Source organism: Mustela lutreola, chromosome X (genome assembly GCF_030435805.1).
Source record: "Mustela lutreola isolate mMusLut2 chromosome X, mMusLut2.pri, whole genome shotgun sequence".
Lineage (NCBI taxonomy): Eukaryota > Metazoa > Chordata > Mammalia > Carnivora > Mustelidae > Mustela > Mustela lutreola.
In genome coordinates this window covers 31782110-31797966 of record NC_081308.1, presented here as the reverse complement: position 1 = coordinate 31797966, position 15857 = coordinate 31782110, and the positions used below count along the sequence as shown (strand labels likewise).

The following is a 15857-nucleotide window of genomic DNA, read 5'->3' as shown; positions in this document are numbered from 1 at the left end:
AGGCCGCTGCCAAGCCCCCACCAGTTCACCACAGCCTTAGGTATATCAAGGATTTTCTCTGCTTTTTTGTTAATTGCTTTAATCGAGGCTACGCTCTTCTATACTCCAAGATTTTGCTACCCAAAGTGTGCTATGAGAATCAGCGGCACCTTTATCAACTGGAAGCTTGTTATGAACACAGAATTTCAGGCCCTACTTAAAACCTACTGAAACATAAAAAGTTTAGCAAAATCTCCAGGAGATTTATATTCATGTTACCATCTGAGAAGTGTTGGTCTAGGGTTGTTTTAGAGAGAGAACGAGTAAACTAATCTAGTTCTCATTTGTCAGGAAACAGAAAATTCAAGGATGTTCTAAAACTTTTTTAAATTTTGATTTATAAGTTATATTCTTACCTATTTATATACTGCTTCAAATATTCAGAAATATTAAAATAGTCCTAAATAGTATTATGAATTGAAGATATGACGGCTAAACATAAAACTGAATCATTTTATGCATTAAAGGAATAAGTGCACATACTATTTTTATGAATATCATAAATACTTAAATTATTTTAGATGATTAAAACAGTACATTTTTTTTAACGATTTTATTTATTTATTTGACAGGCAGAGATTACAAGTAGGCAGAGAGGCAGGCAGAGAGAAAGAGGAGGAAGCAGGCTCCCCGCTGAGCAGAGAGCCCGATGCGGGGCTCGATCCCAGGACTCTGGGAACATGACCTGAGCCTAAGGCAGAGGCTTTAACCCACTGAGCCACCCAGGCGCCCCTAAAACAGTACATTTTTATAACAGATTTATTGATATATAACTCATATACATTTTATCCAATTCAACTGTATAATTCATTATTATTTAATATATTTACAGAGCTGTGTGACCATCACCACTACTTGATTTTAGAAAATTTTTTCCAACACATAAAGAAACCCCATACCCAATAGCTGTCATTCCCATTTCCCTCTTCTCTCATCCACTGGAAAATAACTAAACTACTTTAGGTCACTATGGACTTGCCTATTCTAAACATGTTACAGACATGGAATCAAAATATGTGCCCTTTCGTGTTATGGCTTCGTTTATTAAGCATAATGTTTTCAAATTTCATCAATGCCACAGCATGTATTAGGGCTTCGCTTCCTTTTATAGATGAGCAACATTCCATTTTGTGATACTATAAACCACATTTATCTGTTTATCAGTTTATTGGCATTTGGGTTGCTTCATGTTTTGACTATTGTGAATAATGTTGCTATTAACATTTATTTAAGAATTTTTGTGAGAATATATGTATTTTCAAATATTTTGAGTATAAACCAATGAGTGGAATTGCTGAATTATATCATTAATCTATTCTTTTAACATTTTGAGAAATGTCAAACTGTTTAACATTAAACTGTTTTCCAAAGTGGGTGTACCATTTACAATCTCTCTAGCAATGTAGAAGGTTCCAGTTTCTATAAATCTTTCCCAATAATTGTAGTATTTCTTCACTTTTTAAAAAAATTTTAGTTATCCAAGTTGGTATCAAGTGCTAGTTCATTGTATTTTTCTTTTGCACTTACCTAATGACTAATATTATATTATCTCTTCATGTGCTCGTTGATAATTTATCTCCTTTTTTTCTTTTTACTTCCATTAATTGTTGCTTTATTTTTGAGTTGTGTTTTTATATATTCTTGGCATAAGTCTCTTGCTAGATATAAATTTTCATTGTTGCTGTGTCTTTTGAGATGGTCTCTTTTATTTTCCTTTTTATCCTATTAATATGGAGTATTGCATTGATTGGAATTCCCACTACTTCTCAGTGATTTATTTACTTATTTGAGAGAGAGAGAGCAGGGTAAAGGGCAGAGGTAGAGGGAAAGAATCTCCAGCAGACTCCCTGCTGAGCATTAAGCCCAATGCAGGGTTTGATCTCAGGACCCTGCAATCATGACCAGAGCCAAAGCCAAGAGTTGGAGGCTTAACCAACTGAGCCACCAAGGCACCCCAGAATTCCTATGTTAAACCAGTATTACACTCCTGGGATGAATCTCATCTAGTAATTTTTTAATCCTCTTAAAATGTTGCAGGATTCTGTTTGCTAGCATTTTGAGGATTTTTGTGCCCACATTCAGAACAGATAACATAGTACATTTTTAATTATTTCAAAGTGCTTTGGAAATGCCAAGTAATACATACTCTATAATGCAGAAATCATGTTTCTAAAGGTAGTTAAATTATGAAAATATTTGAACTCTAAATAATTATAAGATCAACCAAAAATGGCAATTAGAAGATCAGCCACATGAGATTGAGGTAATGTATATAATATTTGGTAGAACTTCCATATAAGTGCCTCATTAAACTAGAAAGAAAATAAAGAGTCTTGTGTGCTAAGGTTATTAATCACTACAGATAAAGACCAATTTAAAAAACAAGAAGTAGAAGTGCCTGGGTGGCTTAGTTGTTAAGCGTCTGCCTTCCACTCAGGTCATGATCCCAGGGTTCTGGGATTGAGCCCCACACCTGGCTCCCTGCTCTCAGAAAGCCAGCTTCTCTGTCTCCCACTCCCTGTGCTTATGTTCTCTCTCTCTCTCTTTCTGTCAAATTAATAAATAAAATTTTTACTAAATAAATAAAGTATAAGAAATCAAAAGAAAATAATCACAGTAGTTACATATGACAGAACAGATACAATAAACTAATGAAAAATATTATGCTAATATTTTCAGAATTTAGATGAAATTCATTACTGTCATGTGTTACAAAATCTCACTCAATGGGAAATAGAAAATATGAATGGGAACGGGGAGGGAAAAAAGAAAATAAGAATGATCTTATAACAATTAAAAAATTAATTAGATTATTAAAAGTCATCCCACTAAAGAAATAAGAGGTCCAGATAATCTTACTAGTAAATTCTACAAAATTTAAGATACAAGCAATTTCACTTTTCTAGAAAGTCTTTCAAAGCCTACAATGAAGAAATAGCCTACAAGTAATTGTTGAGGGTTGCATAAAACTAGAACAAGAACAAAAAAAAAAAAAACCTAAAAAGTACAGAGAATAATTACAAGTCATCACTCATGTAAACTAAAGCAAAAAATTAAAATATTAGTAAACTAATCAAGCATGGTATTAAAAAAAGATTAGCTACCATGACAAACTTAAATTTGTGCCAGGAATGTAAGGTTAGTTTACACTTAAAAATCAATTTAATATACTATAGTAAGATAGGGAAAGAGAGAGATAAATGGGAAGAGAGATACAGACATATATAGTTGACCCTTAAACAATGTGGGGTTTGGGGCACCAACTCCTGTATGCTGAAAAACTTGTGTAGAACTTTTGACTCCTCCTCCAAAATTTAACTACTAATAGCCTCCTGTTGACTAGAAGCCTTACTGAAAACATAGCCAGTCAATTAACACATATTTTGTATGTTATAAATATTATATATGGTATTCTTACAATAACATAAGCTAGAAAAAATAAAATGTTATTAAGAGAATCACAAGGAAGAGAAAATACAGTTACAGTACTGTACTATTAAAAAAATCCACATATAAGTGGACCTTCCCAGTTCAAAACCATGTTGTTCAAGGGTCAACTGTATATAATATATATTATTAAGCAGTATTCATTATAAAACCTCCTGGAAAATTGAAAGGTTATAAATTCCAGAACACAATCTACAAAGTAATCATATAGTAAATATTATAATTAATGACAAAATGTTGACTGCATTCTGCTTAAGTATGTAAAAGCTCAGGTATAATACAAGATCATCCATGTAAATAAAAGATTAGAAGAAACCTCTTCATCCCATCCTTTTCTCTATTTTTTCACCCTTTTCTTTAAAAATAGAACAAAACAAAAAAACAGACCTTGTAGTGTCTTGTAAATATTCAATTGCACCATTTTCTAAGAAAGAAAGAAAGACAGAAAAAAAAAAAAAAAAGAAAGAAAGAGCCTCTTCAGGACTCCGTTTCAACCAGTATCTTTGACTTCAAAAGAAATAGAAAAAATACCTCCCATGCCAAATTTATAAAAGAAATGTTTTGAATAGTTTTCATACTCTTGTATAAGTCACCCAGTTTGTGAATATAAAAAAGTTTAGAGCCAAACAAAGCAAGTCACTTATAGGGGAGAAGTTATGAACAAACAAATATTTATGTTATAAGGTTCATTTGCACTACTTAATCTTTATTCCTTACTCTTAAATTTGCACATATTAGAGTTTTCAACCTTCACTGTGCATCAGAACCACCTAGAAAGCTTTTAAAAGCTGCCCACATAAAGGCAATACCCCCACAGATTCTATTTCAGTTGGCTTGGGGGTGGGCATCAGTTTTTATTTTTTAAATTTCCCAAGTGATTACAAAAGGGCATCCAGATTTGAAAACCCACTCTTGTGGATGGAAAAGGAAATGACACATCTCTCTGGACATTAGGAAAGAATCTGCAAGATTGCACAGATCTAAGCTAAAGAAGAATTTAACATTTTGAAAGAGCAGTATCACACAATGATACTTAACATGAGCTTTGGAGGTCAAACTGCTTAGATTCAAAATCCAGCCACATATTTTCCTAGGAAAATAAATTAACATCTCTATTTTAGTTTTCTGGTTAACACTCATAACAGTTACCATGATGTTCATGTTTTGAGGATTAAATAAGCCATTATATGTAAAATTTGTAGTCCTTTAATTGGCATACTACAAAATAATGTGAAAATGAATAGAGAAAACCTCACTTAGAGTTGAGTTGAGGAAGCCCTGAAGGGGGAATTGATGTATGTTACCATTCATTGCAGCTGGCATAATTAGCAGGAAATAGGAAGTATTTTATTTCTTGTTCTTAAGAAAAAAGAAGGAAGACCCCTCTCTGCCCCAGCTATTAATAATGTACCTGTAACCAATGAGAAACCATCACATCCTCAAACTCTGGTACCTCTCCTATGAGCTTCTGTTCAAAACAACCCTCCCCAATTTTGACCTACACCTAATGAAAGCGGAATTTCCCCTTGTCTCTTCATACTTGCTTATGGCTTGCCATAGTTTGCTTGTCCAGAATTGCCATTCCTCTGCTACTCCCAAATAAACTCATTTCCCTAACAAAATAACTTCTATTTTTATGGTTGACAACACCAAACATCCCCCTCTCCTGGCTAGTATTAAGTGACCACTGCATCTCTACTAATGAAAGGATTAGCCTCAATTATAGTAGTCTTCCCTCTAAATAAGATTTATGAAGTTACTCATAGAACTACCACTGCCCCCGATAGCACACAATCGAGGTGAATCCCTATTTCCTTGAACCTGTCCCCAATTTACTGAGCCAACGCACAAATCCCATAATGTCTTCCATAATATCCTTTACTGTGAGGCACTCCGTGATTCTCCATAATGTGTGGTCTCCCCCCCTGCAATGCCCATTGAAAAGAATTTGTTCAACTATAGATATGTTCCCAGTGGTCTCTGGCTAGAACACACTGACACTGAGTAGGTATAAATATGAAAGAGAAAGAATGTGGTCAATTGATTGTGGATGAATTTTTACATCCTCCATTTTGCAGGACATGTGGCTATTGCCTTGGTTTGCCCTGATTTATTGAACTGCAATGCTAATCCATTAAAAATGGGTGTTGGAGGGGATGTGGAGAAAGGGGAACCCTCTTCCACTGTTGGTGGGAATGCAAGTTGGTGCAGCCTCTTTGGAGAACAGTGTGCAGATTCCTCAAGAAATTAAAAATAGAACTTCCCTATGACCCTGCCATTGCACTACTGGGTATTTACCCCAAAGATACAGATGTGATGAAAAGAAGGGCCATCTGTACCCCAATGTTTATGGCAGCAATGGCCATGGTCGCCACTGTGGAAAGAACCAAGATGCCCTTCAATGGACGAATGGATAAGGAAGATGTGGTCCATATACACTATGGAGTATTATGCCTCCATCAGAAAGGATGAATACCCAACTTTTGTAGCAATATGGACGGGACTGGAAGAGATTATGCTGAGTAAAATAAGTCAAGCAGAGAGAGTCAATTATCATATAGTTTCACTTATTTGTGGAGCATAACAAATAGCATGGAGGACATGGGGAGATAGAGAGGAGAAGGGAGTTGGGGGAAATTGGAAGGGGAGATGAACCATGAGAGACTAATGACTCTAAAAAACAATCTGAGGGGATTGAAGTGGTGGGGGGGGTGGGAGGTTGGGGTACCAGGTGGTGGGTATTATAGAGGGCACAAATTGCATGGAGTACTGGGTGTGGTGAAAAAATAATGAATACTGTTATGCTGAAAATAAAAAATAAATAAAAAATAGAAAAAAAATGCTATTTCCTCTGGAAAAAAAAAAGGTTTAATTTTCTGTTCTCACTTTTTTATTACTGCCTAGCATTTCTCCAGATTTAGTGTTAACCTTCACATTAATCATGACGTTCTACATATTGACTGACAGTCACATTCCCAATACAAAATATTCTAAATGTAACATTAAAATATCAGATTATACCATTTCTATTATCTACATGCAACCTGTAGATGATAAATTTTAATCTTGCAATCCTGATGATAAATTTTTTTTAAGATTTTATTTGTCAGAGAGAGCACAAGCAGGGGAGGTGGGAGAGGGAGAAGCAGACCACCCCCTCCATCCCCCCACTGAGCAGGGAGCACAATGTGGGGCTGGATCCCAGGACCCTGGGATCCTGACCTGAGCTGAAGGCAGATACTAAACCAATGCAGCCACCAGGTGCCCTGATGATAAATATTTAATGTTAAACATTAAAGGGATAATTTGGAACTTCTGGGGAAAATATAGAGTTTTTTGTAAATAATGACTATTTTCTGATTTAATCAAGTTGAACATTAGACACATGTGAAACAACCAATGCATACAAATGAAGGACCTCAACACTACATTAATTTTAAGAATAGATAGAATTAAAAGGTCAGTACAATTTCTCAATTGTATACTGAATGTTGTTTACTTTAACAAACTATCCCATGATAAGTCAAACCAGGGACACTTTTAGACAGTACATAAAAGATAGATGTTGCCAAATATAATTTATGATTCTACTCCACTAAAAAAATAGAATAAAAACAGTATTTTCCAATTATAAGAGTTACAATTGTTACTTCATGAAAAAAATGTTGAAATAAGCATCAGTTAAATAATAGATATTATTTTGTAGAACAAAGCTCCTTTGAACCGACAGTTCAAAATACTCCAATTTCAGGATTTTGTTAAAAGTGCAGTCAAATGAAAGTATTATTCCTCTCAGAAATTAAACTTTATGTTACAAAAATGGTCTATTGCTGTTCTCAAAATCACCAGGAGATTATAGGATGAGAAATTTCCATTAGCAATCAAATGTAGCAATTGAAGAAAATGGTCCAAAAGAATAACAAAGAAGACACTTTATCATAAGCATGATCTACTGAAGAAGCAGCTGTCTCTAAGGTATAAAAAAAGGTTCATCAGTGAAAAACATTAACTGTTGTATTAATGATAGAGGGCTTAAGCACACACGATATGAAGAGCTAGCAGGAACGAGAGTGTAAGTGTAAAAGGGCAAACGTACCTCCTAGCAAGCCCTAAAATGGTCCCCTACTTACATGAAACAGGTGTTCATTTATTACATGGAAAAAAAAATTTTTTTTTGACATTCACCACTCTTTGGACAAATTACCACATATTATGAATTTTCAAACACAGGATAGATAACTTTTTTATTCTTGTTTTTATTTTTGTTTGTTTGCTTTTTAACAGCACCTCTCAGCAACTACATGTAGTTAGGAAAGGAAACTCCCAAACATTGACTACCTGGCACCACATACCCTTGAGCAAAATCATAGAAAGTCCAGGGTTAAGAAGTCTCAGTCTCAGTGCTAAATTTGGGGTATGCTGATCAAATGTATGTGACCTCAGTGTACTTCAAACCACAGACTTACTATGGTCACCAGACCAAATACCCATTTTTTCATAGCAGTTGCCATCTTGGCCATCTCCCATTATTCTCCAAGGCAACAGAATGAAGTCCTAAAATATTGTCCTGATATTCAAAGCCCTGGATGGCCAGGCCTCTGAACCAACTGATTCCAACTTTACCACTCCATACTCTCCTTCACAGAGGAAGGCTCGCTTACTTGTCACATCCTTCCTAGTTCCTACATCATTACAATGAAATTCTAATGAGAAATATATAAAGGCCTCAGCAGAGACGGAATATGGAAACCACCTATCGTGTTGACATCACTGCTTAACCCAGCAAGTTTCTGCAAAAGCCATAACAACTAAAAAATTCTTTGTTGCCCCATCAGGCTGATCAAGGATAGATTGTTCATAAAGATGACTCTGCAAGCTGCCAACTGATCAGTTTATCAAAAAAAAAATGTATAAGCAAGTTCCACTGTCTATTCTCTGCAATGTTTTCTCCTTCACTATTGGAAGACAATTTCTTGGATACAGAATTCTAGGTTAGTATTTTGTTTTTTTTAACTCTTAACACTTTAAATATTCCACTATCTTCCTGACTACATGATTTCTGAGACGTTGGATATAATTCTTGGATATAAATCTCAACTCCTCTATAGGCAAGGTATTTTCCCCCCTCTGGCTTCTTTCACAATTCTTTCTCTATATTTGATGTTCTGCAATTTAAATATAGTATTCCTAGCCATAAAGCTTTTTTTTTTTTTTTTTTTTTTTTTTTTTTTTTTTTTTTTTTACATTCATCCTGCCTGGTATTGCCTGATCTTCCTGGATCTGTGGTTTGATGCCTGACATTAATTTGAGGAAATTTTCATCTACTACAACATCAAAGGAATTGTTATTTAAATGAGGGGTTCTTCAGAAATACAACTGTGAACAAATATCATTCTGTGAACAATTTAAAAGCACTAGGGAAACTACTTTCTGGGACGCTATAGCTTTAGTGCACATCAGAATCACATGGAGGATTTAATAAAACACAGATTGCTAGGTCCCACCCTCAACAGTTTCTTAATTGAAAGGTTTTGGGTGCAGCCCTACCTTCTACCCTCCACAGAACCACTGCACCAAGTTGTGAGGACGGTCCAATTTTACCAATCTAAGCAGAATCTAAGCAGAATAAGTGTCAATGTTGACAGATAAAAATCTGGGGAAATGAGAATGACTTTTTTTCAGCCCAAGTTAACCCAAGAGAAATCTTTCACAGAGATTCTCCTCATGGACCTCCACTCTTACTAAGCCCACCAACCTGTACTCAGGTACATGTTCAATGCGGAAAGTGCCTCCTTCTACCTCAACCATTCAATCCAACTCTTGAAATTTGTACAAAAGGTACAAAGGGGTAAGCTAATATATATCCAATTGTCTGGAATAGGATAGAAAAATATATAAAACCTGAATGTGTCTCCATATTCCTTCATTTATATACACAAACAGTTTTTGATATCTGTTTTCTTCTAGGCACTGTTCTGAGAACACACCAGTGAACAACAAAACAGACAAGACTATTCCTGTTAAAAAGCTCACATTCTATTGGAAGAAACAGACTCTCCATTTTATATATATAATTTTGGGAAAAATGTTATTGAAAAGAACAGAGCAAGAAAGAGAAAGATGAAAGGATAAGCTATTTTAGAGGGTACTGGGAAATGTTGTCAGATAAAGTGATATTTGAGCAGACACCTGAATAAAGTGAGAAACAGTATCACGAAGATTAATAGGAAAATAATAGTCCAAGCAGAGAAAAATGCAAAAACTTTGTAAAAGCATAAAACTCAGTGTTTTTTTTTTTAAAGTAAAGAGGCCAGTGCCTGTAATGTATTATATTTAAAAATGCAGCAAATTCTTTGAAATTAACTTGGACGGACCATTTTGTTGATAAAAACGGAACCATAATAATTTTACAACAAATGAATATACTAATTTCTAATATATGTACATTATTTTATACTATTTTGGTTAAATTGTCACTCCTCAGTAATCTAATAATTTGTAGTTTTTAAAATATTTTTGAAAGGGCCAAATACAGTTTTATAAAATATGAATCTTATTCAATTGCAGATTCAAGTCAAATTATTTTGACATTATCAGTAAATCAATTAGAAGGTACTAAAATATTCTATGTTTACTGCTGCCTGATACCAATATATCAATATAACTGTTTCAATCTTGATGTCACTATGTTTGTTGAAGGAATGCCTTTAAGTTAAAACAACCGTAATTCAAAGTCTCATTTTAAAATCACTCTTAAATCTTCTTCTTATTTCTAAAATTTAGATTAAACTCTGAGGGTTCAGTATAAAAAATAAATATAATAAATTAAACACAACCACTTCTGAACAGAAGAGGTATGTATGTACTTGGAAGAGGGGGCCCGAATTGAAGCCACAGAAACAACCAGCATGCACAGTGCCATCCATCTCACTACAATCAGTGGTTATGACAGAGGGAAAAAATGCACTAGACTAGCAAACTGGAATTTAAAAAAAAAAAACAAAAATTGAAGGCTTGTAGGATGAAAATTTATAGAGCCTCATTTCATAAGGACAGAACCAGGAGTGGCCACCTGAACACTGAAGGTCTCTTTAATGACCACCCACTTGCCTCAGTATTTGGACCTAATATGACCAACCTCCCCCCAAATTCATGAAGCATTACTGCACTTAGTGATTTCCAACATGACTGTCACAATGACATGTAAGATGTTTTCTAGTTAAATTTCACTTGATATCAACTAAGTACACACAAGATTCGAGCATGTCACCTAAAATTTAATACTTTATAGAGCTGAAAATATCAGCAATGATATTAAGACTGTCTTTTGGAGAGCATCTCTTCATAGATTTTATCACTTATTCTTCAAAATACATTAAAGAAGCAACTTTTATTATTTCCATGTTACATGTAAGGTAACTGATCTCGAAGATGTTAAGAGATCCTTTTTGCAGAAAAGAGTCAGGTCTAGAATCCATGGATTCTGGGTCTAATTCTAAATTGTCACATGAAAATTAGCAATAATTTATTTAAAGAAAAAAATTCTCACCATGGTGACAGTTTTTCCATATAATATGTCGGGCATTCTCATAATTTGTGTTCATCCAACTAAGCAGAATCCTTTCAGGATTAGAATATATGTTGCTGGATAAAAAACAAGGATTGACTTTTGGTGAATTCTGCACATGGATGGGGGGCAGGTTGTTGCTGCAATGTGGTACAACCCGGGATAGTACCAGAACCTGAAATTGGGAAAAAGAGGGAACCTTCATTAGACTTGAATGGTAAAATTACAAAATCAATATTGGAAGAGTAAAAAAAGGAAGACATCAGTATTTTCTGGTCAATTGCATCCATACAAGAGTAAAAGAAATCAGAAGACCCCCCCACAATAAAGATGAAAGTCAGAGTATAGGCAATAACAACTCGCCTATCCAAATCTCAGCTATGTTTGAAATCCTCATGGACATAGGCCAGCAAGCACATAATGCATATGTACATATTGTGAGATACAATCTGTGATGTCTCAAAGTCTGCAAACAAACTTTCTCCTACTTAATTTAGGTACCATTTAGAGGAGAAAGAGGCCCATAGAGAATCTTGTGGTAACCACAGCACTGGATACGGAAGCAATAGGACTGTTTTAAACATAAACTGAATTCTAGTTAAGAGGTAAGAAGGTCTATATCTATTCCTTAATTCAATTATTATGTACTGAGTGCATGATACAAAACTAGTTACTGTGCTAGGAAATGGTATGATAGCGAAACGATGCAATCCTTAGCTAAAGTATATTTAGAAAGACATTTAATCCGAAATGGTTGAATTTCAACCATTTAAATATTTAAATATTTTAAAAGGTAAAGTGTAAAAGGCAGAACAACAATTTAAAACATGCTACCAAAGTTCATTCCTTTTCCAAAGTTTCCAAGAACAAGGTTATACCATACCTGTTTGTCAGTGTTTCTGTTTAAAATTCAAGCTGTTATTCTACCAAGAAATAGCTCTTATATTTTTGGACGGTGTTTAAAGAATATTTTAAAAGTAATGACTGGTCTCATAATGAATAAATGGAACAGCAATGAAAAAAATGTCATGTCCTTCCCCAACAAAAACATGAATAAGATGTAGATCATAACATGAGGTGAAATTTTAATTTTACTAAACGGTTGCAATTTCACAGAATGTTCTAAACTATGTGTAAGTTATTCTAGTAAATCTTAACTCAAAATGTATGCCAAAAAGGCACAATTAATTTAAGTAGGAATTAGAAAAAGTCAAATCAGATTTAACTTTTAGAAGGTTACCTTTCCTTTGATAAGATTAAGTAGAATATAACAAATAGTGCTCAAACATACCATAAAAGTTTATCACCCTAACAAAATTTCTTGCAGTCATTTAAGTCTAAATATTATCAAGATTATAAATTTTTTGTAAACAGAATATAATTTAAGTTCATAAAGTAAGAATTTTTAAAAGGAAAATAGAGGAAGAAAATATAAAAAGAAGCATTCAAGCTTGTTTATCAACAAGCCCTATCAAGGAGGACCACCTACAAGTGATCTGGGGGTGAAGACAGAAGGTAGAGGGCACATGGGTGACTTAGTTGGTTAAGCAGTTGCCTTCCACTTGGGTCATGATCCTGGGGTCCTGGGGTCAAGTCCCACATTGGGCTCCCTGCTCAGCAGGGGGTTTGCATCTCCCTTTGACCTTCCTCCTGCTCATGATCTCTGACTCGCTTGCTCTCACGCTCACTCACTCTCTCTCAAAATAAATAAATTTTCAAAATCTTAAAAAAACAAAAACAAAAACAAAAACAGGAGGTAGAGAGAAAGCTCCAAGAAGAGGCTCAATCTATAGGGGAGTTTCCTGGTGATGGAAGGCACAGCAGCAATCTGACCTCACCTCTAAGGTACAGCACACAGCATACCAGGGTGTCACTATAGGGGTTCCAGGAAACCCAAGATGCACCTGCTACTGATTTAAATAAAGATAAAACCCTGCAAGCCCAGAGACCTCTTTCCCTTGTCTTCTCACTCCTACTACCTCTAGGGACTCCTGGCTCCTTATTCATCTCTTATCAGATCTCCTTCCTTCTCAGCCTATACACTAGTATTTTTCAGAAGACCCATCATCACTACTTCAAAGAGCAAAGGAATGACATCCTAGATGAGAATGCTGCAGTGTCTGTCCTACAACGTGAACATCTATACTCACCTTTCCTCCTCTACAGCCACAGTGGGTAAGCTATCCCTTCTCTTGTACTAGATACCAAAATTACGCATCATCTTTGGGACAGTCCTCCATCATTTGCCTTTTTTAGCTTTTGGATCTTTAACCTCTCCCTTCTCAACAATATCAAAACATGATCACTTATACTCAGCTTTTAGAGAGCTCTCCCAAACTTGGATTCCCCAATTGTTTTACCTGTTCTCTCCACCAGTGTAACCCATGAAAGAGTTTTCTAACCCATTGTCCCCACTTTCATTCCTTTTGCTCATCAAACCAAAGCCCATGCCCTATGCCATCTTTTCTTTCTTTTTTTAAAAAATATTTTATTTATTTATTTGACACAGAGAGAGACAGTGAGAGAAGGAACACAAGCAAGGGGAGTGGGAGAGGGAGAACCAGGCTTCCCACTGAGCAGGGAGCCCCATGTGGGGCTCAATCCCAGGAACCTGGGATCATGACTTGAGCCAAAGGAAGACGCTTAACGACTGAGCCATCCAGGTGCCCTGATGCAATCTTTTCTTTTAAGTTTTTAGGTGTGTTTATCCCAATTTTATCTCCCAGAGACCACGAAATATGCATGAAGAAACCACAAAAACCACCAATTGTTGTAATTAAAAAACAAAGATTCAACATAATATTTAGAACGTTATGTTAGTAGTAGTAATGACAATAATTATAGCTTCATATCAGTAAGATGAATGATAGTTACTGTCTTTATCAAGTTATCTACATTTACCTAGACGATGAATGTATTGAATTCTACATCACTTTATATATTCAGTAATTTCTTATTCTGTATTTCCACTAATTGAGAAAAGCTTACCTCATATTTACAGGTTAACAGAATAGATGTTCAGTTTGATTGTTATAGATAATCAGGCCCAACACAAAGCCAGAAATTATAGAGATTTTTATTAAAATCTACTTCATCTACTTTCAAATACTAAACAAATACTAAGCTCCTTGATGAGCCAATCACACTCAAAAGTCAAAGGTTAAAAACACTCAACTAGGGAAATAGCATTAAAGATAATAGTACTCTACTCTTCAGTGGCATTCGTCTTTGGGAAAAGTTTCTTTGGCTTCCATTGCGAGGAGCTCAAAAACTTATACAGTGTCTTTGTGCAAATTAAAGAATGTGGTACACTCTCTGAGAAACTATTATCCTGATGGTACCCTTATTAAAGTAAAAGCGCCCCTGCAACTAATTTGTTGAGACACAGCTTCCAATAGTGTCTATAGTCTTAGCGAGCAGCACGTAGGCTGGATTTCAGCTTCTAATCATCAACTCAGCTGTGTAGAAACTATATGATCATATTCAGTTTTTCTGTCCATTCAACAACTCAAAACATTTTTTCCCCAAAAAATCTTGGGAAAAAGCCAAACTTTTGATGCTTTAGTGTTTTGCACCACATTAAAAATCATGATATTCGGGGTGCCTGGGTGGCTCAGTGGGTTAAGCCGCTGCCTTCGGCTCAGGTCATGATCCCAGGGTCCTGGGATCAAGCCCCGCATCGGGCTCTCTGCTCAGCCGGGAGCCTGCTTCCTTCTCTCTCTCTCTCTGCCTGCCTCTCTGTCTGCTTGTGATCTCTCTCTGTCAAATAAATAAATAAAATCTTTAAATAAATAAATAAATAAATAAATAAAAATAAATAAATAAAAATCATGATATTCAAATCCTGTAGGTATATGTCCAAGATGGAAAACGTTACCTGATGAATATTTGAGCTAGCCACTTAAAATAAAAATGATAAATACGGAAAAACATTAGTGCTAGGAACATACTATTTTAAATCTCACTCCTGTTGAAAAAATGCACGTGAGACTGACCTTCTCTTCATAACCAGCGCATCTCAAAATTGGAAATAAAGATCCTGAACTTACAGAGATCACAACGCAATTAGGCAACTCAGTAGCCTTATTTTGACAGTATTTACATTTTTTTCTATTTAACAATGAATTCACAATAGAAGCATATTTTTAATCATCTACATTTCCCTATGAATAAGGGTTCACCCTTTCTTGTGACCAATGACCAATTGTCTATCAATATCTACCACCAACTGATTTTCTCCAGGCTACATTACAAATTAATCTTTAAATAATGACAAAGAATTATTCCTCTAAGAGCATGGGCTTTCATTGATAAAGAGAATAAAACGTCATCATATATTTCTTTCCTTCACACAGACTTATCACACTTATGCAAATGTGTTCATACATTCCTTTAGATCCAACCAAAGCATGCAATATTTGCTAACACTTGTGAGAATAAGTGTATGCACATTGCATTCCACTGCCATTAGGGGACATCCTGCAAAGCCATTTAATAAAACAATTTCACCAAGTTTACCTTCTTTCCAATCATGTTTTATTGAAGCTCATTTTATATATTCCTTACAGGGGCACTTCGGGGACATAGTCAGTCAAGCATCCGACTCTTGCTTTCGCCTCAGATTGTGATCTCAGGGTTGTGAAATCAAGCCATGTGTTGGGCCCCAGTCAGTGCAGTTTTCCCTCTCCCTCTGCCCCTCCATCCCACTCTCTCTCCCTAAAATAAATAAATATATCTTTAAAAACAAATTAAATAAATAAGAATTCCTCACAAATATGAAACCTTGTACTATCTTTACTTGTCT

General features: G+C 35.2%; 1 protein-coding gene across 1 annotated transcript in view; it reads right to left on the bottom strand.

Moving 5' to 3' along the window:
• CFAP47 (cilia and flagella associated protein 47) overlaps positions 1–15857 on the bottom strand; it is a 546720-nt gene that overhangs the window by 321858 nt on the left and 209005 nt on the right. The window contains exon 33 of the mRNA XM_059157736.1: positions 11036–11228. Coding sequence (XP_059013719.1) covers positions 11036–11228 — 193 coding nt within the window. The remainder of the gene's footprint in view (positions 1–11035; positions 11229–15857) is intronic.